This window comes from Taudactylus pleione, unplaced genomic scaffold (assembly GCF_031769625.1).
Source record: "Taudactylus pleione unplaced genomic scaffold, aTauple2 ptg000086l, whole genome shotgun sequence".
In the NCBI taxonomy this organism is placed as follows: Eukaryota; Metazoa; Chordata; class Amphibia; order Anura; family Myobatrachidae; genus Taudactylus; species Taudactylus pleione.
The window spans coordinates 22,725,270-22,749,675 of NW_028284488.1; the positions used below are offsets into that span (position 1 = coordinate 22,725,270).

At 39.8% G+C, this 24,406-nt stretch overlaps 1 protein-coding gene and 1 long non-coding RNA gene across 2 annotated transcripts in view; one reads left to right on the top strand and one right to left on the bottom strand.

Moving 5' to 3' along the window:
• The first annotated feature begins 9,457 nt into the window (after window positions 1-9,457).
• Window positions 9,458-20,362, top strand: LOC148529219 (uncharacterized). The gene is made up of 3 exons (XR_015877835.1): window positions 9,458-9,538; window positions 16,211-16,496; window positions 18,354-20,362. It is a non-coding gene; the product is annotated as an uncharacterized LOC148529219 (long non-coding RNA).
• Window positions 19,898-24,406, bottom strand: part of FAM107B (family with sequence similarity 107 member B) — a 60,139-nt gene continuing 55,630 nt past the window's right edge. Inside the window, exon 4 of the mRNA XM_088468784.1 lies at window positions 19,898-24,322. Coding sequence (XP_088324910.1) covers window positions 24,206-24,322 — 117 coding nt within the window. The 3' untranslated portion in view covers window positions 19,898-24,205. The remainder of the gene's footprint in view (window positions 24,323-24,406) is intronic.

Below are 24,406 nucleotides of genomic sequence, written 5' to 3' on the forward strand. Positions count from 1 at the left end.
CCTCATGATTAAAGCGGGTCCTATCATTCCGGCTCTGTAGTAATGGCTGTTAGAATAAACATCAGGTTGCCAAATTACAATTAAATAGAAGCCAGAAAAAACCTGCATAATCATAATATTGATCTTAGGAATATATGAATTACATATATTAAGAACCCTTTATTGAGGTTCTACCACAATAAAATATATGAAAAATTAATAAAAATAGTGATAGTGAACTGAAATAGTGCAGTATAGGATAACCGTGTTGTACAACATGACCCTAAAATACAGTGGAATAACGTTGCAAATAAGTAAACGGAATTCTGAATTAGTGTATAAATAATATGAAATTAAAAATAAAGGTTGTGCAGGTTGAGTCTCCCATATCCAAAATGCTTGGGACCAAGGGTAATTTGGATATCGGAATATTCCGTATTTTGGAATAATTGCATACCATAATGAAATGTCTTAGGGATATGGCCCAAATCTAAACACAGAATGCATTTATGATTCATATACATCTTATATACACAGCCTGAAGGTTATTTTATACAATATTTTCAATAATTTTGTGGCTCAAATAAAGTTTGTGTAGATACATGAAATTCATTTATATGTCATATACACCTTATACACACAGCCTATAGGTCATTTTATACTTTATTTTTAATAATGTTGTGCCTTAAATAAAGTTTGTGTACATTGAACCATCAAAAATCAAAGGTTTCACTATTTCAGTCATGCTAAAAATATTCCGTATTTCGGAATATTCCGTATTTCGGAATATTTGGATATGGGAGACTCAACCTGTATATGAAATAGATAAATAAAATAAATAAATGAATAAATAAAGGCACGTTAGCCATGTGGTGAACAATGCTGTAATGACATATAGCACCAAGTAAATAATAATCATTTTAATAATTTAATCCTAACAGTAATTTAGTGTTGTGTTAAATACACCAAATATACAATAATCAAAAACAAAATCAAAATATATTTAATTGTATCAAAAATGGGGAGAGAGAGAAGGAGAACTGAAACAGGGCATCAGACCATGAGTGTCCTTACCTAAAATATCCTATATGTATCCGTGCAATAATCACATATAGTGTTAAATATATAAAAAAATAAAATTAAATAGGAATCCCATGGTAATCTTTTATATACTATTAGTAATAACAAAATGAGAATGGTAAAGTAAGATTACCGCAAGGGTAAAGTAAATGATAAATATTAACAGACTATAGAAGAAAGAATTAAATTCAAGTTAGAAATGGAACATAACTCTTATATTCGTTAAGTCCTTTGGGAGTCAGAGTTCCCAAACGGAAGATCCATTCCGTTTCTTTTCTTGCCAGGTTATTGTGGACATCACCCCCTCTGATGCCTAGATGAATCCTTTCAAGCCCAAAGGCTTTAAGAGACTGTGGATTACCACCATGTTTATGTAGGAAGTGTCTCGCAACTGAGGTAATTTTCTTCATTTTGGCCTGATCAGAGCGGGCATTCCTGATATTCCCTACATGCTCCAAAATAAGTAACTTGAAAGCTCTTGTAGTCATTCCAACGTATCTTAATCCACAGTCACATTGGAGACAATAAACTACTCCAATGGCTTTACAATTCAAGAAGCTATGTATCTTAATAAGGTTCCCATGCCTATCCTTCACTGTATTTGTCTTCAAAATATGTGAACATGCCTTGCAGCTTCCACAGGGGTAGGTGCCTGTGAGTTTATATTTCTTCCTTCTTGACTCATTTTCATAGTGACTGTGAACCAAATGGTCTTTCAGATTTTTCGCCCTACTCCAGCTCATGGAGACGTGTTCCTAAATGTTGTTTTAAAATTGGATCTGACTGTAGGATGTGCCAATGGTTCTGTATGATCTTCCTCACTTCACGCCATTCACTACAATAACTGGCCACAAATCTAATCTCCTTATTCTCTTCAGATTTCTTTCTTGGAGGAAAGACTAATCTGTCTCTCATTGTTTTGAGAGCCATAAACCTGGCTTTGTTAATTGAACGGTTGCTGTAGCCCCTCCTAGAAAGTCGGAATGCCAGTTCCTGACTGCGTATTGCAAAGGTCTTGTCATCAGAGCAATTATGCCTGAGACGGCGAAACTCTCCTTTGGGTAAATTCATAATGGTGGGGGGAAAATGACAACTACTCTTATGTAGGAGACTGTTTGTTGCAGTCTCCTTCCTATACAGAGCAGTCACTATATCTCCATTAGAGTTCTTGGAGATTTTAAGATCTAAGAATGAGATACACTCCTGGTTGACCTCCCAGGTGAGCTTGAGATTGAGAGAGTTTGTATTTAAAATCTGTACAAACTCCAAGAAGTCATTTGTGCTACCGCTCCATATGATCAGTATATCATCTATGTAGCGAAGCCATTGTTCAACATGTCATGTATACTTGTCATGATGTTCCGCAAAGACTATCTCCCGCTTCCACCAACCTAAATATAGGTTGGCGTACGTCGGGGCACATGTTGAACCCATCGCTGTGCCCCTGCTCTGAAGGTAGAATTTGTTTTGGAATGTAAAGTAGTTTCTATGTAGGATAAAGTGAAGTAGGTCAATGAGGAACTCTGAAAAATCACTTTTATCTCTCATCTCAAGAAAATATCTTGTTGCCTGTATCCATCCTGATGGTTTATGGAAGTATAAAGAGATTCAACATCTACAGTGATCAGCAAGTGGTGATCCTCAATCTTAATATCATGTAACTTTTGAAGAACATCTGTTGTGTCTCGAAGATAAGATGGTAAAGATAAAACAAAATCTCTAAGATGAGTATCAACGAATCTACTAGCCTGTTCTGTTAAACTGCCAATACCTGCCATGATTGGCCTTCCAGGGGGGTTTATTGGGTCCTTGTGGACTTTAGGCAGAACATAAAATGTCGGCGCTTTTGGATTTTTTACTGTAAGAAAATCGAATTCATGTTTATCTATAATACCTCTCTTTAAACCATCATTGATTAACCTGTTATAGGTTAGGAGGAAGTTATCTGTGGGATTGAACAGTGGCTGTTGGTAACAGGAGGTGTCATTAAGTTGTCTCATGACTTCCTTAACATAGGCGTCCTTGGGCCATAGGACTATGTTGCCCCCTTTGTCTGATGGTTTCAAAACAATGTGGTCCCACTCCTTCATTTCTGCAAGGGCATCTCTCTCTTGCTGCGTGATATTCTGGTGTCGTGATTGATTACACGTGACCAGAAGATCATCCAGATCCCTGGATACCAGTTCCTTAAAGATGTATACTGCTGGGGATATGTTATTCTGGGGAAAGAAAGATGATCTTTTCTTACACTTCGGTCTTACTGGATTTTCCAATGTCATCACATTTGGAGTCATGGGAATTGTTTCCTCAGCTAATTCTTCTAGAATACCCAAGGCTTCTAGATCCTGTTCAGTATCTATATGTGTTACATTGGATGTTGTCCCATCCAGGATAGCACCATCCAATGTTGTAATATTAGCATCATTTGAAAAAAAATTCTTGAGGAATAATTTTCTCCCAGTTGGAGATCCTTTTCCCATGCAAATCTGTTAAAGCTAGTTGTTGGGGAGAAACTAAGACCCTTTTTCAACAGTGAAATTTGTGCTTCTGTTAGAATCTGATCTGACAGATTGATGACCTCCAGATCATCTTCCTTGGGAGTGGAGACTACCTCCGTTTGTTGGTCCTCTGCGATTGTCTCTGTGGTATCGGTGAGTCCCATATAGTTTGATCTCTGCCTCCTCTTCCCACCCCTCCTTGTGCGCCCCTGGTGGGGTATCTTCCTCTGGTGCCCCTGCCAACGCCTAAAAAAGGAACCAGGGATTTGGGGGAAGTGACAGTTGATTCTCTGAATTGTGTTTCCGTATACTCTTCCATTCCTGAAGAGTCTGCCTCTGAAGAAGAATATTTAAATTGATAATTCTGTTGTCAATGTATATTAACTTTATTTACCCTATTGAACTTAAAGATTTTTCCTGTGGCAAAGTCCTTTTTGTCCCGTGAGAATTTCTCCTTCTTACGATCAATGATAACCTTCTCTAATTCCTCCAAATCTTTTTTTCAAAACATTTTTGAAATAGGGGTAAAAAGTTATCTGAATACAACCTGGACAGGTCACGGTTCAACCAAATCCCCAAGTATTTAAGCTTTGAGGGATGCCAGGAGAAGGGTAAAGAGGCCTGTAAACCTTCCGCCACTGAGGTGGGAAGTGAAAGGTTAACTGCTATAGATTTAGAGTACTTTATTTTGAAATTAGAGAGAGCACCAAAGTCCTGGAACTCAGAGACTAAGGGCCTGATTCAGAGCCGTTCGCTATTTGCGGTCGTTCGTTCAAAAACAAGGGGTGGCTATTCAAATGATCCCTTCGCAAATTGCAGTCTGTTCACACCTCTAAGTCTGAACGAGCGAGCAAAACATACGCTCGTTTATTTGTTAAAAACGCCCCCTGGCCGCTCGCACCATACGTCATGTCCGCTATTTATTAGATTAATCGAGTACATCGACCAGCGTATGAACTGCTCGCTATTCTTGTGGTTGGTTTTTGCTACCACAATCTTGCGAGCAGTTCTGGCTATAAAACAACCCAGTGACGTGGTCAATGACGCTGCTGTATTAATTATGCACACCCATAAAACGCCCGTTTTGACCTTTAAGCACGCCTGCGTTCGGATCTCCACTCCCCATTTTCACGCACCTTCCCCTGTTACCACCCACATACGCCTCATTCTGTCACTCAAAATAGCGGGCATTCGCTATATTGCGAGCACATGAATTTCGGCCGCACTGACTGGTTCGCGCATGCGTATAACGATCCATACGCATGCGCAGATGTGCGAACATCGCTCGGAACGAGCGTACTGCCGCTAGCGAGTGGCTCTGAATGAGGGCCTAAGTTAGATACAGAAATAGAGGGGTTGGTAAGGATGGCCAGAAGGTAGTCGGCAAACAAGGCCAGCTTATATTCATGCCCATCTACAAACAACCCAGATATGTCAGGGTTTAATCTGATAGCCCTAGCCAATGCCTCCATACACAAAATAAAAATAATGGGGGATAGGGGGCAACCCTGTCTAGTGCCATTAAAAATCTGCACTGGGTCGGAAAGGGCACCATTTATCTTAATACGTGCCGTAGGTGTGGAATATAAAGCCAGGATCCTATGCAAGGATGCAAGACCCAACCCCATGTGTGCCAATAAACCCCTCATGAAATGCCAATTTATTCTGTCGAAGGCCTTCTCTGCATCAGTGGATAACAGAAGAGCTGAGGAATCTTCCATTACAGCAAGATGCATCAGGTCAATTACTTTGGTAGTATTGTCTCGAGCCTCCCGGCCCAGGACAAAACCAACCTGGTCTGAATGAAGAATCTTCAGTCTGTTCGCAATAAGTTTGGCTAATAGTTTAATATCTGTATTCAGAAGGGAGATAGGCCTATAGCTGGAGCACAGGGCCGGGTCCTTACCATCCTTATGGATAACCGCAACATGGGCTTCAAGGGACTCGGATGAAAAACCTATCTTAGATACAGAGTTAAAAGCCGACAACATCTTGTGTAAAAGAGTGGTCTTAAACTTTTTATAATACGAAACCGTAATGCCATCAGGGCCCGGGCTTTTACCAGTAGGGGTGTTTTTTAGAGCTTCTTCCAATTCCTCCAACGTGAATGGGCTGTCTAACCAGTCCCTGTCCTTGTCAGAGATAGAGGGGAAACTAACCTTCTGGAGATAACTAAATACAGTCTCCCTGAAAAGCAGCAACCTCTGCGGGAGAGCCCAAGGCTGAAAGGTTATACAGCTTTGAATAATAAGAATGAAATGCTGAGGCAATATAGGGGGTCAATCTATAATCTCTACCAGTCCCATCCTTGACCACCTCTATAAAAGATACCGCTCTCTGTGGCCACAAGGCCTGTGCCAATAATTTACCTGGTTTATTGCCCCATTGAAAATAACAATTTTTGCATAAACGAAAATCTCTTTTCACCCCTTCATTCAATAGTTTATTGAGTTCAGATCGGGCCAAGGATAAAGCTTTCTGATCTGTAACTGACAAAGAGGCTTTGTGTTTCAATTCAAACAATCTAATTTTCTGGAGCAAGTGACCCTCTCGTTGTTTTTTAATATAAGAACCCAGTTGGATCAATTTCCCCCTCAATACACATTTGTGAGCCTCCCAAACAGTGAGGCTGGAAACCTCAGGAGTGTCATTTAGTTCAAAATAGTCAGTGAGAGTCTGGTCCAACTGAGGTTTACAATAAGCATCCGAAAGAAGGCTTTCATTTCATAAGCACCAAGTGCAAGTTTTAGGAGGAAGAAGACTGGTAGAGAGTGTAAGAGTGATCGGGGCATGGTCAGACCAAGTCATTGGTTCAATAGAAGTATGTTGCAAGAGATGTAAGAACCTATGGGGCAAAAAAAAATAGTCCAATCTAGAATAAGAGTTGTGCGGAGAAGAGAAGAATGTATAGTCTTGGTCAGTAGGATGTTGTAAACGCCACGCATCGATCAGATGGTGCTCGTGTAGCGTGTCTAACACTTTGGTATGGTTTAGAGGGGCGACTATGGGAGGAAATGGAAGTATCCACATCAGGATGAAGTGTCCAATTCAAATCGCCCCCTAGAATGAGGATGCCCTCTTTTAAGGCATCGATACTGTCTAACACTGTTTTTAGGAATGATGGTTGGTTGGTATTAGGCGCGTAGAGACATGCAAAGGTGTAAATCTGACCATGGAGAGTGCCCTTAACTAATAATGCCCGTCCACCAACTATAGAAAAGCGCTCCAGGGCTGTGAAAGGGAGACGACAAGAAAATAGAATTGCTACTCCTAGGGTTTTACCGTCCCTATTATTACTATAAAAAGTATTAGTAAAATTGCGTCCATTCAAAGAAGGAGCCACACCAGCTTTAAAGTGTGTCTCCTGGATAAAAGCCACATTAGCCTTAAGGGCATATAATTCATGCAGTGCCCTGGAATGTTTTTCAGGGATATTTAGCCCTTTTGCATTAATTGAAACAACCCTATGGGTTGTATTCCTAGAACTGGTCGCCATCATATACTAATAATGATCTTGGCTGGGGGGAAGGGGCATGGGAAGGGAAAAGAAAAAAAATTTAAATAAATAAAACAAGAAAAGAAAAAGAAAAAAAAAAAAAGACAAATAGATAACAACAATAATGGAGAACATTGAAAAACCGCTCCTTAGCCGCATGGGTGTGACGTACACAACCTGGCATAAGAACAAGCATATGCTGTGTGGGGGAACACCAGGGGTCAGCGACAGTAGCCGCCAAAACTAGAAAAACACAGTAAACTACAGCTGGCCACAGACATAGCGATGTGCTCACGATCCGACATCGTGCACGATTTCCCTTGAAAACTCTCCTCGGCAGCTCTGCACACGATTTGGTGTTTGCAGTGTCCAATCTACAAACAATCTATCGTGCAGCCAGACATTGCTCCAGTGCATTTGTATCCCAGATTGGCAGATCTGCCCTACAGCATGGCAGATCTGAAGATGCGATGTGCGACCAGAGGGGACGCGCATCGCATCGTGATTGTGAGTGGGGACATGATTTTCTCACGATTTGGCCATATTTTACACGATCTCCCGTTCCAATGTGTTGGAATCGGCCAGATCAGGTAAAATATCGCTGTGTGTGTGGCCAGCATAACAGTGCAGAGAACTATCTAAGCATTTACAGTTTCAAAATATTATAAAATCTAAGGTAGACCTAAGACATAATCCTTCCAAAAAAACGTCAATAGAACATCAAAACATGGAAAATAAGAGTGTAGAGAATCTGTCAAAATATATAGACCGAAAGAACATGGGAAAAATATATCAAACATGTAAGGCACAAAAGTGAGCCACCTCTGGGTTAGCACAAGTCCAGGCAGTAAGTTCGCAGTTGAAAGGGGAGATATAACAATCTCTAAATGTAAAGAAGGCAGATGGCAAACAGTGTGATAATTCCATATAACAGATGATTATCCAAAAAAGTCCCTGTAATATATAGGCCGGCTAAACCCAGGTCCATGGGATTAACAAGGCAGAGCAGACCAAAAAAAAAAAATCATGTCACCCGACTATCGGATGGTCTTCTACGACGCTTGGGACTCTTTCTGGGTGTTCTACAACTTGCCATCTGTCGTCGTCCATCTGAAGCGCAGGTGGAAAAGGACCCGTTGTGCAATCTTGCCAATCTGGGAGCTGGGCAGGAGTAATCCCCAAAGCGGCGCAGAAGGAAGACAAATCCGAAGTATTTTTAAGGATGAGCTGTTTCCCCTGGTGCGTTACCTGTAGACTGAAAGGGAAGCCCCACCTATAGCGCAAATTGAGATTACATAGTTCCACCGTAAGAGTTCTGAGGGCTCTGCGGTTCTGGAGAGTAGAACACGACAGGTCTTGGATAATCTGGATCCTCTGGCCATCTATCTCGATGGAGTCTTGATTACGGACCTTGTATACAATATCCTCCTTCTGTGTAAAATAATGTAGGCGACATATAATGTCTCTAGGCTGGTCTCCCGCTGAGGATTCTGAATCCCTACCCAGGATATTGTTAGAGATTCTGGTGAGATAATCAGTCATACTATACGCAGGGATATCTTACGATACACACCGAATCCTAAGATTGTTGCGCCTGCCTCTGTTGTCCAAGCCCTCCAACCGCTAGGACATGGCAGTGATCAAAGATGCCTGGCGGATCACCACTTCACGTTGACCATTATAAGCATCCATTGAGGTGTCCCGAAATTCCTCACATTGAGAGACCCTCTCGCCCAGGTGTGAAATGTCTGCTTTAATTTCCGCAAGTTCTGAATGGATAGTGGCATGAATATTATGCTCTAGAGAGGTAAAGTCTCGACGGGTAGGCATAGAGTGCAAGAGTCGGAGTATTTGTAAAAGATCATTTCCATCAGGGGTCTGGACGGACTGGGAGGAAGCAGCAGAAGGGTCAGATTCAGCCACAGGTTCGTGAATTGGTGAAGGCAAGGAGTCATCACTGAGCGGTGATGGGACTGTCGACTTAGGGAATTGCCGCAGGTCTGATCTAGAAGGAGGAGGACATGCGTCCTTTTCGGCAGAATGCTTTTTAAACTTCCCCATGGCTCACAGTAAATTAGATGTTAGGACAAAAATAAATAAAAAGTTATACACTCTTCTTAAAATTATGAGACGTGTACTGAGACAGCGGTGAGGTGACTGCTGGTCACATTCCCCAGTGAAAAGTGGCCTAGGCCACCATGTACCCGGCAAGTGTTAGAGCATAAGAGCTAGTCGCATCTTGGGGCGAATCGGAGTACCTCGAGTGCTCTTGTACCTATAATAGTAGTATGCTCTGAGGTTTTGATTATGTCATGCAATCACAGCAAAAATCCACAAGAGGGCGCTCAAGTGATAAAAATAATAACTGTTAGGACTCTATCTGAAGTGCAGTGAATAAATTAAAGATGGCCATGCTCTCCTGAGATCGGCTCCTCCAGACCCAGTACATAGGATACAAATCAGGGATAGTGCCAGCAACTGCAAGGTAAGTGCAGGGTCTTCACTTCTGAGTAATTCCAGGCAGCAGCTGAGCCAGGGATCACAGCAAAGGGTGTCTGGGTCTCTGCAAAAATCCCGATCCCGGCTCCAATGAGAACAGTAGGCCTCAATCTTTAGAGAGGCAGGAAGCTCCCCAAGCTCTGTAAACACTGCTGCCTGCTATGTACCTGATGAGAAACACAGGTAGGGCAGTGGCAAGGTCTCAGGGGCCCGGCAAGGGAGGAATATAGGGGATGTAATTCAGAAAGGAGCCCTGAAATCACACGTCCTCCTCGAATGGCTGCCAGTCCACGCCCTTCAGGAAAACTACTTTTAATGTCAGATGCTTAAGAGAAACTTCTTCTAGAGGTTCGAATGGAGTCACCATTAATGCCCTCAGGACTAAATTCAAATCTCATGGGGCTATGAGGAATTTAACTTGTGGACGTATCCTCTTAATTGCTTGACAGAATCTTTTCACCAATTCATCTTCTGCTAGCTTTCTATCCAGAAGTGCACTGAGAGCTGACATTTGCACTTTGATTGTTGAAGCTGCCCAACCTTTCATAAATACCTCATGTAAGAATTGCAGTATCTGTGCCTTCATAGCATCAGCTTCATTTCCCCTGAAAGAGATAAAGGTTTTCCAAATCTTGTAGTAGATCTGTGAAGAATTATTTTTTCTTGCTTGTAATAGAATCTGTATTACTTGTTTTGAAAGCCCCTTCTGCTTTAATAACTTCCTCTCAATCTCCAGACCGCTAAAGTGAGGACTGTCGGGTTCTGATGTAGTAACGGATCCTGTGTTAATATGTCCGGCCTGGCTGGTAGCAACCATGGTTCCTCAATTGTAATTTTCAATGCTGTTGAAAACCAGGCTCTTCTGGGCCAATAGGGAACTTGTTCCAGTTCGATCTTTTTTAATACATGGTATATCAATGGGAAAGACGGAAAATCATAAGCCAAGTGAAAGTTTCATTTCTGTGGGAAGACATACAGTATATGCCCTTTGTCCTAGGTATGTTATTTCTTGAGAAAAATGAAGTAGTTTCATCTGTTGCCATTAGGTCCACTTGCAAACCTCCGAATCTTATTATTAGTATTGCTCAAAATAGTCAGGTGCATAAATATTGGGACATTGATAGAATTTCCATATTTTGGCCTCTATTCACCACCACAATGGCTTTGAAATGAAACAAACAAGATGTGCTTTAACTGCAGACTTTCAGATTTAATTTGAGGGTAATTACATTCAAATCAGGTAAACGGTGTAGGAATTACAATGGTTTCTATATGTGCCTCCCACTTTTTAAGGGGCCAAAAGTAATGGGACTATCAACTCAAAAGCTATTTCATGGACAGGTGTGGACTATTCCCTCATTATTTCATTATCAATTAAGCAGGTAAAAGGTCTGGAGTTGATTCTAGGTGTGACATTTGCAATTGGAAACAGTTGATGTCGACTCTCAATATGAGATTAAAGAGCTGTGACTATCAGTGAAGCAAGCCATCATTAGGCTGAAAAATCAAAACAAACCCATCAGAGAGATAGCAAAAACATTAGGCGTGTCCAAATCAACTGTTTGGAACATTCTTAAAAAGAAAGAACTCACCTGAGAGCTCAGCAACACCAAAAGACCCGGAAGACCACGGAAAACAACTGTGGTGGATGACAGAAGAATTATTTCCCTGGTGAAGAAAAACCCCTTCACAACAGTTGGCCAAATCAAGAACACTCTCCAGGAGGTAGGTGTATATGTGTCAAAGTCAACAATCAAGAGAAGACTTCACAAGAGTGAATATAGAGGGTTCACCACAAGATGTAAACCATTGGTGAGCCACAAAAACAGGAAGACCAGATTAGAGTTTGCCAAACAATATCTAAAAAAGCCATTACAGTTCTGGAACAACATACTATGGACAGATGAGACAAAGATCAACTTGTACCAGAGTGATGGGAAGAGAAGAGTATGGAGAAGGAAAGGAACTGCTCATGATCCAAAACATACCACCTCATCAGTGAAGCATGGTGGTGGTAGTGTCATGGCATGGGCATGTATGGCTGCCAATGGAACTGGTTCCCTTGTATTTATTGATGATGTGACTGCTAACAAAAGCAGCAGAATGAAATCTGAAGTGTATCGGGCAATATTATATGCTTACATTCAGTCAAATGTTTCAGAACTCATTGGACGGCGCTTCACAGTGCAGATGGACAATGACTCGAATCATACTGCAAAAGCAACCAAAGAGTTTTTTAAGGCTAAAAAGTGGAATGTTATGTAATGGCCAAGTCAATCCCCTGACCTGAATCCGATTGAGCATGCATTTCACTTGATGAAGACAAAACTGAAGGGAAAATGCCCCAAGAACAAGCAGGAACTGAAGTAGAGGCCTGGCAGAGCATCACCAGGGATGAAACCCAGCGTCTGGTGATGTCTATACCAGGGGTCTTCAAACTTGGCCCTCCAGCTGCTGTGGAACTACACATCCAGCATGCACTGCCATAGTTTTAGCATGCTGTTATATCAAAAAGGTGGCAGTGCATGCTGGGATGTGTAGTTCCACAGCAGCTGGAGGGCCAAGTTTGAAGACCCCTGGTCTATACGTTCCAGACTGCAGGCCTGCAAAGGATTTGCAACAACGTATTAAAAAGTGAAAGTTAGATTTAGGATTGTTTAGTTTGTCCCATTACTTTTGGCCCCTTAAAAAGTGGGAGGCACATATAGAAACCGTAGTAATTCCTACACCGTTCACCTGATTTGGATGTAATTACCTTCAAATAAAATATGAAAGTCTGCAGTTAAAGCACATCTTGTTTGTTTCATTTCAAAGCCATTGTGGTGGTGAATAGAGGCCAAAATATGAAAATTATGTCAATGTCCCAATATTTATGCACCTTACTGTATATCTGTGTTCAATTCCCATTCTCCCGGGAAAATTTGTTTCCTGCTCAAGAAGTCTGCTACCACATTTTCCTTGCCAGCCACATGGAGGGCTGAAAGGGAAAGCAAATACTTTTTTGCCCAAGTCCTGATCTTTGAAACCTCTTTCATGAGGGCCTGACTTCTAGTGCCACCCTGGTGATTTATGTATGTTACCACTGTCATATTGTCTGAAAATATTCTTAAATGAGTTCCTCTCAGATAGTCTTGGAAGTACTGTATAGCCATACATACAGCTTGCATTTCTCTTCAATTTGAAGAAAATAATGTTTCCTGTTGAATCCACCAACCTTGTGTTACCAGTTGTGACACATGTGCTCCCTAATTTTGACTGACTTGCATCTGTCCTTAGGACTAGGTATTGTGGTTGTAGCAGTGGTGTTGATATGTTCTTCAGATTCACACTCTTCCGCCAGTCTAGGGATTCTTTTGTGTCTTGTTTCAGTCATTTGTGATGATAAAGAGGTACTTTTTCTGAATGAACTTTAATATGCCCCTACTGTAGGCTTCTCATGTGCCACCTTGCCCAAGGGACTACATCTATGGTTGACGAGATTATGCCAATCAGTCTTAATCCTGTAGAGAGTTGAATCCTGCTGCGATTCTGTATGATCTTGACCATTCTCTGTATCTGCATACATCTGTCTTCTGACAGATATCCAGAGGTACAGGGTCAGCCTGTCATAACCTCTAGAAATTGGATTCTCTGGACTGGATTCAAACAACTCTTGTTCCAATTTATAATCCAGTCCAATGTCTGCAAGCATTGTAGAACTTGGCCCGCATTGTTTCGCACTATATCTTCCGTCTTTCCGGAAATCAATATGTTGTTTAAGACTAGATCATTATTCTTGGAGCTCTTAGGTGCGCCATCACTGTCACTAATACCTTGGTGAACACCCTTGGTAAACTTTATAAACCGTAGGGAAGACATGTGAACTGGAAATATCTTCTTACTATACAAAATCTCAGATATTTCTGATAATTTATGTACACTGGAATGTGAAAGTAAGCTTCTTTTAAATCTATCAATGCTAGAAAGTCCCATTCCATAATGCCTGCTAGACTAGATTTTAGTATCTCCATATGAAACTTTTGTTCAGTTCTCTTAGATCCAAGATGATCCTGAATTCTCCTGATAATTTTTTTTTTTTTACCAGAAAGAGAAGTGAATAGAACCGGTTTCCCTTACTACAGTAGGTACTGCTTGAAGGCTGATACATTTTGCTAAATTGCCTTCCATGGCCATGTTTTACACTTGTAATTGGCATTCTTGATAGTACAAATTTCTGGTTCCTTCTAGAACTCTATTCGATATCTGTTGAATACCACATCCAGAACCCATTATCCTGAATATAATGAATCCATTGATTGACAAACTGTAATAATATTCCCCCTACTGCTATTTCTAAAGGGGCCCTGTAATCACTGAATCTCCTGAAATTCTACTGAAAGGATTGTCTGGTCATTCCTGAGGAATACCTCATTATATATATATATATATATATATATATATATATATATATATATAGGCGACTGGGTCTGTAGGTCTTAGCATCTCTTTATTGTTGTTTTAATGATGGAAACGCGTATCTATTCCACTTATCCTGAGATAATCGATCAGATTTACCTCCCATCACACTTTGTATTAGTGAGTCTACTTTACACCAATGTAAAAAGAATCCTTTATAGGGTAACATAGCCAACCTGTTTTTTTGTTTTTTTTTCATTCAGATCAGTCATCCAGGATAATACCATAAAGCTCTCCATGCTACTACCCCTGTATCCATAGATTTAGTTGCATATGTCACAGTGTCCAAAAATGCATCACATAGATATTCAATAGCTTTCTGCATAATCTCTACCTTTTTCAAATGTATTGTTTTTATATCCTTTCTTCAATATCTGTATGCAAGAAAGCACTCCAGAGTCTTAGTGCCTTTGAAACAAAGGCCATAACTATACCAGCCTTCAGAGACACAGCAGAAGAAATATGTCATTTCTTGAATTAATTATCTATTCTTTTATCCATGGTATCCTTACATGCTGCACAATCCTCTGACACAGAGTTTTTCAAACTCGGTCCTCAGGACCCCACACCGGTCATATTTTCCATGTCACCTAGCAGGTGCACTGGTGTATTCATTACTCACTGACACATTTTAAAAGAACTACAGGTGGAGCCAATTATTTCACTTATGATTTTGTGAGGAGACCTGGAAAACATGCACTGTTTGGGGTCCTGAAGACAGAGTTTGAGAACCTGTTCTCTAACAGAATTGTTGTTCTTGCTATTAACTCTGCAATTGCAGCATCCACTTTAGGTAATGTACACCAAATAAGCAAATCATTATCTCTAAGAGGATACATACTTTTAATATGGTGAATGAAAAAAATGGGGAGGAGGGTAAACTCCTACCAAGCTCTCGGCGCTAGTATTAGTAGTATAACACTGTCAGCGAGGATCAGCTGCAACTGCTTGGAGTTTGGTGTGAACTCCCACTACAAAAACTATTGAAACAACATGGGCAACGCGCTATGATCACATCTGACTACAATGAATTGTATGTCTAAACAATGTAACACACACTGAATGAATAAAAGAGATATTTTACTTCTAAAAATGGAATGAATACATCACACACAATACATTACACACAATACATATAACATATATAATTTGGACTGTTAGGTTGCAAATATATAAAATGATTATATCAAAATGATAACTTGTGTCAAACAGTAACTCTTCTGTTGAGCAAAGAATGAGTGATACAGTTAGATGTAACAAATCAGATCAATTGTGTCATTTCCATGGAATGAATTAGTACTGTCTCAATTCTTTGTACACCGTTTGAAATTACTGCGTTCTCACACCTGGAATGAGTATATATTATCTGTATTAATTGATTTAGGTTTAAAGATATCGTGCTGGCGTCCCAGCATATAATAATGATATTAGTGATAATCAATTGAAGTTATATAACTTCTATTCTGGAATGAATAGTCCTGTGAAAAAATATGTCCATCGACAATGGGGATAGAGCGGCAGATATATAAATATCTTTCTCTCCGTTTGTTGGAAAGGAGAGAGTGTATCTTACCGCTACCGGGAAGGATGCAGCAGCGTTCTCCCAGAAAATGTGAACACTGTGGGGAGCTGAATATCGACGTGCCGTGGGATCGGTGGTTCCGCTGTGTTTGGCTGTAAGGTCAGCTCCGGAATCCCGCTTGCACAGTGCGTGTGGCAGTGTTCTCCCGGCTGGATGTGATCACTGCGGGGAGCTGGAAGGTGATGCTCCATGTGCGGCTGTTCGATCAGCTCCGAAATCCCACTGGCACGATGAGTGTGTCGGTGCTTTCCCAATTGGATATGGTCACTGTGGGGAGCTGAAAGGTATTGCTCCGTGAGACGGGTGTCTCCGCTGCCTGGGGCTGTGTGATCAGCTCGGGGATTCTCCAAAAGGTACAGGTGTGTAGAACGTAGAGGAAGGACTGAACAGCAATGACATCAACGCGTTTCGTCTCTTTAAACTGGAGACTTTTTCAAGACTGACATTGCAATGTTAGGTGCCGTATTTATCCTTCTGAAAGGTCCGCCTTTGTAATTATTTTATTTTATTCCATTATTATCAACATCATTATTTCTCATATCATTTTTCATTTTCACATCTATATATACATTCATTTATATTAACATTGCTCACAATTACATTCATTTGCATACCTTTCAGCTCCCCACAGTGACCATATCCAATTGGGAAAGCACCGACACACTCATCGTGCCAGTGGGATTTCGGAGCTGATCGAACAGCCGCACACGGAGCATCACCTTCCAGCTCCCCGCAGTGATCACATCCAGCCGGGAGAACACTGCCACACGCACTGTGCAAGCAGGATTCCGGAGCTGACCTTACAGCCAAACACAGCGGAACCACCGATCCCACGGCACGTCGATATTCAGCTCCCCACAGTGTTCACATTTTCTGGGAGAACGCTGCTGCATCCTTCCCGGTAGCGGTAAGATACACTCTCTCCTTTCCAACAAACGGAGAGAAAGATATTTATATATCTGTCGCTCTATCCCCATTGTCGATGGACATATTTTTTCACAGGACTATTCATTCCAGAATAGAAGTTATATAACTTCAATTGATTATCACTAATATCATTATTATATGCTGGGACGCCAGCACGATATCTTTAAACCTAAATCAATTAATACAGATAATATATACTCATTCCAGGTGTGAGAACGCAGTAATTTCAAACAGTGTACAAAGAATTGAGACAGTACTAATTCATTCCATGGAAATGACACAATTGATCTGATTTGTTACATCTAACTGTATCACTCATTCTTTGCGCAACAGAAGAGTTACTGTTTGACACAAGTTATCATTTTGATATAATCATTTTATATATTTGCAACCTAACAGTCCAAATTATATATGTTATATGTATTGTGTGTAATGTATTCATTCCATTTTTAGAAGTAAAATATCTCTTTTATTCATTCAGTGTGTGTTACATTGTTTAGACATACAATTCATTGTAGTCAGATGTGATCATAGCGCATTGCCCATGTTGTTTCAATACTTTTAATATGATTTACTTTACCTTTTATCTAGATTTTGCCACTCTTGGATACAATTTCTTCCAGGCAACTTCTACCCCACTTTAGTCTGTCCTCAAACAGTTAAGGTGCATACACACGTAAAGATTTTCTGTCCAACCATCCAACTAGTTGATTGGTTGGAATGAAAATCTGGTAAGGTATGAAAGCAAATGACAATCAGCAATTTGCTCCCAAATGCCGGAAAATGGACAAAAACTGTTGTTTGAACAAATTGTTTAGATCAAACATTTAACAAACTTGACTGACGACCATTTTCATCTGTTTTCTGGCATTTAGGAGCAAATTGTTGATTATCAGTTACTCCCATACGTTACCAGATTTTCATTCCAACCAATCAACTAGTTGAATGGTTGGACAGAAAATCTTTACGTGTATGCACCTTAAGTCTTGCACTTATGTTCTGGAAAGTCTTTATAATTATACATTTGTCAACATGCTATCAATCAATTCAATATAAAAAGCTCTCACATCTTTCCAGACTCCTCACTGGACAAATCACACTCCTGTAGGAGACCATATTCAGAAGAAACAACATCATGTTCATAGTCAAAGACCTTTTAGACATATGTATAAATGTAGTGCAAACCTCTGCTTTAGATACAAGAGACTTTTTTCATTTTTTTCATCCAGCTCATTAACTCTTGAAACTGGTTAGGCTGCTGAGCAATTATAGGTGTGGGACGCTTCTGAGCACAATCCCCACCAAATGCCATCCCTTGCCTAAAATGGTTTATCACAGCTAGCATACAGTCACTTTAAATTGTTTTCCTTAATCAATGTCTTCTAGTTCCAACAGTAGTTACAGCTAAAACCTAAATGTGTATAAATGCCCACTAAAGGGACTTACCTCGGCTGGGCACTATTTGGCTGTTGGGGAGAAGGCTCTGCATCCATTTTGTGGCACACCTGCAAACTTCCAATGGCATGGATCCTTTGAAAAGGTGCAAGGGAGAGAGACACCTGCCTCTGGTGTGCAGCGCCATATTATAGCCCTATGACCTTAGTTCTGAGGTCGGGTGCATGCACGTGCTCTCCTGCACAGGCTGCTGGTCTGGCAAGTCATCGGGTCGCATCTGTGCACAACGGGCAGACATGCCATGGCGCATTGTCCCGCGCTTCGGCTATGGGGAGCCACCCCACCTTTGCCCATCGCGCCCTAAGCACTGCAGTCTAAGAAAGAGGTAAGTCCCATTCTATAGAAAATAACAAACTTCCCTTCTCTGCCTCTATACTGCTAGGAAACAGGAAAAAAAGACAAGGGACAAGAGGAAGGGGCTGGACTATATACAGTGAGGGGACAGTCCCTGAAAAACCTTCCTGTCTATACTAAGGTGAACAGGTCCTATATCCCAAGGTGTGGCTACCATGGAGGAACAAAGAAGAAAGGATCCCTCATTACAGTATGTCCAAGCTATAGGCCTATTTCACTCATTGATGGTAAATGGTACGCCAAGTGAATTGCAAACAGTATGGAGGTGTTCCTACCCAAGTTGATCCATTTAATAGTTATTGTCATGTAATATTATCAATCAGAATTTTTAAGTAAACTGAACATTAAGCAATGGGTATCTATTGCAGAGAATCATACCCTTTTGGAAGGCATTCATACGGTGCACTACATTTATTTTGGGGAGCACTGTTCTGAAAGACCCAGGTTCTGGCTTCTGAACTGGACTAAAACTTCTATTAGCAGGTATAAGAAATCCCTCTTAAAGAATCCAGTGAAAGCTGCATTATTTGTATATAGAAGCTATTAGAATGTCTGCAAATGATAAACACATGGCATTCTGTACTACTTGGTTACAGTCACTTGAATCCAAAGATTGATGCCTATAAAACTTTCCTGTCGGGGTTGGCAATCCATGAAACAGATCTGAATTGTAAATTACATCTTCTGGAAATATTGATATGGCACAATGTGCAACTCATTTATTTGATTTCTTTTGTTTCTGTAGCATTTCTCTGTTTCCCTTCCACTCTCCTTCCCCTTCCCCTACTGCTTACCTTATGTTGTCTTTTGACTGATAGTAACAGAAAAGCTTGCCTATCTACGTGTCATTATATTCTCATTATAGTGTACACATTGGATGAAAGGGGAACACATTTGTACTTCAGTTACGTCCCTTTCCCCTAGAATTTGTGTGTTCTCTATGTTGTCTATTAATATGTAGCCATCATTTAATTGTTTTAAAGGGCAACTAAAATAGTTTGAACAAAAACAAATGCAGGCTGGGAACACTTGTGCGGCTCTTGTTACCTTCACATGCAAAAAAAATATTGCTCTGTGGGAAGAGATTAAAAAAGTTACATTTAACAGTTTAAGAGAGTGTACTTATAGGAGTGTCTCAGTTTATGGGCAGATGGAGATTATTTTTTCAGGTGCACAAATGGAAAGAGGATATTGGAGAGTGCTCTAGTGCTAGATTTGTCTCCTCCATAGCTTGGTTATTCAGCCTATCGCAGGAGCTGCCTGTGGCACTGGATTATGAACTTCGTAGTATATAGAAATGTGTTTGCTACTACAATCGGTCCTCTCTAGTTTGACCAGAGCCTCACATAACCACTCTATGCTGTTGCTAATGTTTATATTGTGTCCATGTTGAATTTGCTCTTCCCAATTCAAAAAGTTCCTACACATGGACACAGGAATTGGCAGAGCTGACATACTCAGTGCTGTGGTTAACATTATAATGCTCCTATTGTTCTGACCCTACAAATCTCCAGTTCATTTATGTGTAACAAAGAGTTATCGGATATTGAATAAAAATATTGAGACATAAGATGCATAGCTCAGTAGCTTTATTAAGCATAGATTTGGTTCTGAGAACTCTGACCCTCATTTCATAACACAGTAAATCAACCATACAAGAGCAAATACAAATTAATATAATCATGGAAAATAAAAGGATCCCTTCATATAAACTAGCAGAGAACAAAATTCTTAAAATGCATTAAAAAAAATAGATTGTTATCAAAAGGTAGAGGCATAAAAATATTGAAACAAACTAAAATGACTATACATTTGCCTCATGTCTACGAGTAAAAAAATATATCAAAATTGACCTAGCGCTGTGAGTGTCCCACAAATAATATATATTTTCCAAACAGGAAGGTAACATAACAATCATTAGCCATTACACATTCTTGTACTTGCAATTGTTAGACCGTAAAAATCCGGAACCATGGGACTAATAGGAGTTGTTAGTACTCATGAGCAAGATTTTATTTATTCATTTATTTGAATTGATTCAATGAAACTAAATAAATTGTTACTTTAAAAAAATAAAAATAATGGTTGTTAAAACAATAAAAATGTTTACTATTGACACAGGATGTGTGCGGTGTGTTTTATGGTCATTTAAATGGTGGCACTGTTCCTTTATATGTTGTGTATAGAATAATCCATTGTTGGTGTCTCAGACTAATCAAATAATACAAATTCTAGGAAAAAGATTACTCAAAATATAAATAAATGTTTAAATCAGACAATATCCACAGGATTGTATTTCTAGGTGTTTAATTTAAATTCATATTTTCCTATAATAAACACTTCCAATATACCCAAAGCTTAGATGGGGTACATTTCAATAAATGTTTTACTTTATTTTAACACAAAAGTATGAGTGGATTTTTATTTTCAAAGTAAAGTTTCATATCACAGGGGTTTATAAGTACTTTATTTTTAAAAGAAGAAAAATAAATTATGGGAGCCCTACTGTAGGGTTTAAATGCAGGTTAAAAAAAAAAACCATACTTTCAGATAGTAGATTCCCTTTAAATGATAATCCTGTGCCAGTCCAGCTTTAGGATACAGTCATTTGACAAACCAAAACTAAATATTGTAGGACAATACTTACAGCATGGAAGAGTTGACATCCCAAAACTTTAGAAAGGAATTATTACAATAGCTTTAAAAAAAATCATAATATTTATTCAATATCACCTAGTTTTTAGTGAGCACAGAATACATTCAGAAACAAAGTTAGGAAATATGTATAAAGTTACATGAATTTCAGATATCATAGATCTGAAGACTACACTATAACTTAGATCTGTTTTCCAAGAGGATTTGCTGCAGTATCAGTATTTTATAACCAACAAAGTCCCAAACGCCCTGCCAGCCAGATTTATAGATCCACAAGATATTCGCAAGAGAACCGCAGAGACTTGTATGTCCCCAACAGGCTAGAAGGGCATGTTATTTTTACAACAGCTGGTGAGCCACATGTTGCTTTCTTTGTTCTATAACAGTTTATCCACACTAAAAAGGCAAATTATTTTTCTTATCTTTGCTTATATATATAATATAAAATAGAAGTATAAGAAGACTTGATTGCATATTATATGGATCCCAGATTCATTTATATTAGAATTGACCTTGTGAAAAACGTTTACAATAAACAAACCAAGAAATGTGTGAAAGCCAGTTAATCAGGAACCGTCTACATGTGTCAAAGACTACCTAGTAATAATAAATATAACCCATCACATTGTACATACAAGAGGAATAAAGCCAGTCAGAGAATTAGCTTTTCTGTTGTACCCAAAAACTGCTTTCCCCAACACTTCTCCAGAAAATATGCAGATGGCACAGTAAGTTCTAAGAAAGGTGAAAAGTAGCCTACCTCTTATAAGGAAACATTATGATGTATGGCACGTGAAGAGAAGACAGTGTGAAAGCGGGTGCCTACTTCCAAGATATAGGGGTCTATGTATCTATGTACTAAGCCTTGGAGAGAGATAAGGTGGAGAGAGATGAAGTACCAACCAATCAGCTCCTGTCATGTTACAGGCTGTGTTTGAGGAAATTACAAATAGGAGCTGATTGGTTGGTACTTTATCTCTTTACAAGGTTTAGTACATAGACCCTTAAGAAAGTTTTTCTCAAAGGTTACCAGCAGCTTAACCCAGAATGTTCAAGTTTGCAAGGATAAGTAAACAGATGTAAATAAGTAAGGCTTTTTCAATCGTTATGCTAACATTCATCACTAAAGGACATATTCAAATGTACAAATATGTTTGAAGAATATGAATGTACACTTTACAAAGAAAGTTGAATAAAAAGCATCTGTCGCCTATAGAATGACATAAAGAGGTGAAGATGTGTAAATGCGATGAAAGGCCTTAAATAAGTCCTCATCCTAACGCATGGTTATGTTGATTTGTAAAAGCTGGCATGACGCAGTAAGATGCAGTCAGCCGATAAAGTTTTTATAATCATGCAAATTGGCGCACCGTCGTTTGGTGGTGGGGCTTAACAGGTTCTTGTGTCCAATTAAATCTGAAAAGGGCGACATGGCTATTCTGATCAGGTCAATTAATGTGCCATTCCCTAACCAGAATGCATACAGCCACTTATGATCTGGTCATTGTTAACAAACCTTAGCTCTATCTTGGCATCCATGGGGGATAATCATTGAAGCACCAGACTCCATCTGAACCTCACACGATGTGCAGCTTTGCACACTGCAGGGATTTGCGGGTAAGGGAAAACCTTGTTCATTTTTGCCCACACCTCCATTTGGTACAAGCAAAAACGTGCAAGATTTCCTTCCCGGATAACCCACTTTATATATGTATTATCTGACCAAACAACTTGATCATTGCATCCATGGCAAATGCAATATGTAACTTATATTCACCAGAGAAAAGGCCTACTTTGACATATTGATGTTTGGACCCTATAACAGCAGTAAAACTACTAATCAAAAATGAAACACATCATGTGCAGTTAAGAGCTTAAGTTGTAGAAGCCAACCTTCAAACAAGACAAGTAGAAAGATCTGTAAATACATGTTCAGGAAATACTAGCAGTAACTATCATGATAATCACATACAGTAAATGTACAGCCTTTTTTTTTTTCCTTTTAGCTTAAACACAAACCAGTGAAGTCATTGCAAAGTATTGTACTGATGCCGCTTATTTTAGACTACACATAAAATAGTGTGAGTTCACAGACAGGGAAAAGAGCTGTATAAGACAGCAATAGCTGAATGTTTCCCATTGCTGCTGAACTAAATTCCCTGCTGTGTGAGAATGATGGGAACTTATAGAACAGCACAATTCAGCCACCAATAAACAAATGATGGAAACCAGCAAAAGATCTACATACGAAGAGGTTTATTAAAAAAATAACGCATCTATATGCCCTTCACTTGCCCCAGGTAGTATGCAGGAGGTGATAATACACCAGCATTTCATTTATAGATTACTTTACCGAGCAGCTACGTTTGTAATTTAGGCATGTTGTAACAGAAGTCAAATGTAACAACTCCCTCACCACCTATATGATACCAGTGTAGCAGATCTACCTCAACATTACTTCTACATTCTTAAGGCACACATCCACTAGCAGACCAAAATACGACTGCACGATGACGACATTGTACGGTCTGTGCTGTGCCTACACTGAACGGTCAGTTGTTCAGTGCAGGCTCATCAATCATCCCCTAACATGCTCAACCTGTCGTTATCGTCAATTTGTTCAGCATGTTCGACCGATGATTGATGTCGGAAACGACCAGCGGGAGCGCGCATCGCTGGTCGCTTCTGACATTAATGTGCCAGATTCATGCACGATTCATGAGCGATTGAATGAGAACGATATCGTTATCGCTCAGTCACTCATAGAAATCGACTACTGGATGTGTGCCCTAACACTTAAGGGGTTTGGATTGGAAGGGGAGGATATTGGGTGATTTAAACTTGAAACCAGAAAACATTACGATGTCTTCCCCAGCATAAAAAAAGACACATTTTATATAACCCTGCAAAAAAAGGTAAAAAGAGCCTGGATGGAGGTGATGCAGCCCCCAGTCTTTCCATGCAACCCATTGTCATTGCTTCAACAGCTTTTTAAAAAATAATAATAAGAACACCACAAGCAGACAGTGCTGTACCCAGATCGCTCAATGATCAGTCTGCTGCAGATTCTTGCACAGTGTTTCTGCTGTGAAAGGATGTTTAAAAGCTTCAAGGATGAAGGATCAATTTGGAAATATCCATTAAGGCAAGCCTTCAACAAAATGTCCATCTCTAGTCCAGTAAAATTTCCACAGTACATAACAAATGCCTTTTATATCCCTCTGTCTACGAATCGCTGCCATTGGTTATTTCATGATTCATTCTCCTGAGGTTGCCTTTAACTTTGAGAAACTCTGGCTTATTTTCCTGTTCCTCCTCAGTCTTATGTTTTTCCATTTCCATCTGCAAGATAGATACAAAGAGCTTAATGAACCACACCTCTATTAACCATATCGCACAGTTATCAGGTTGGTTAATTTTTTTTTT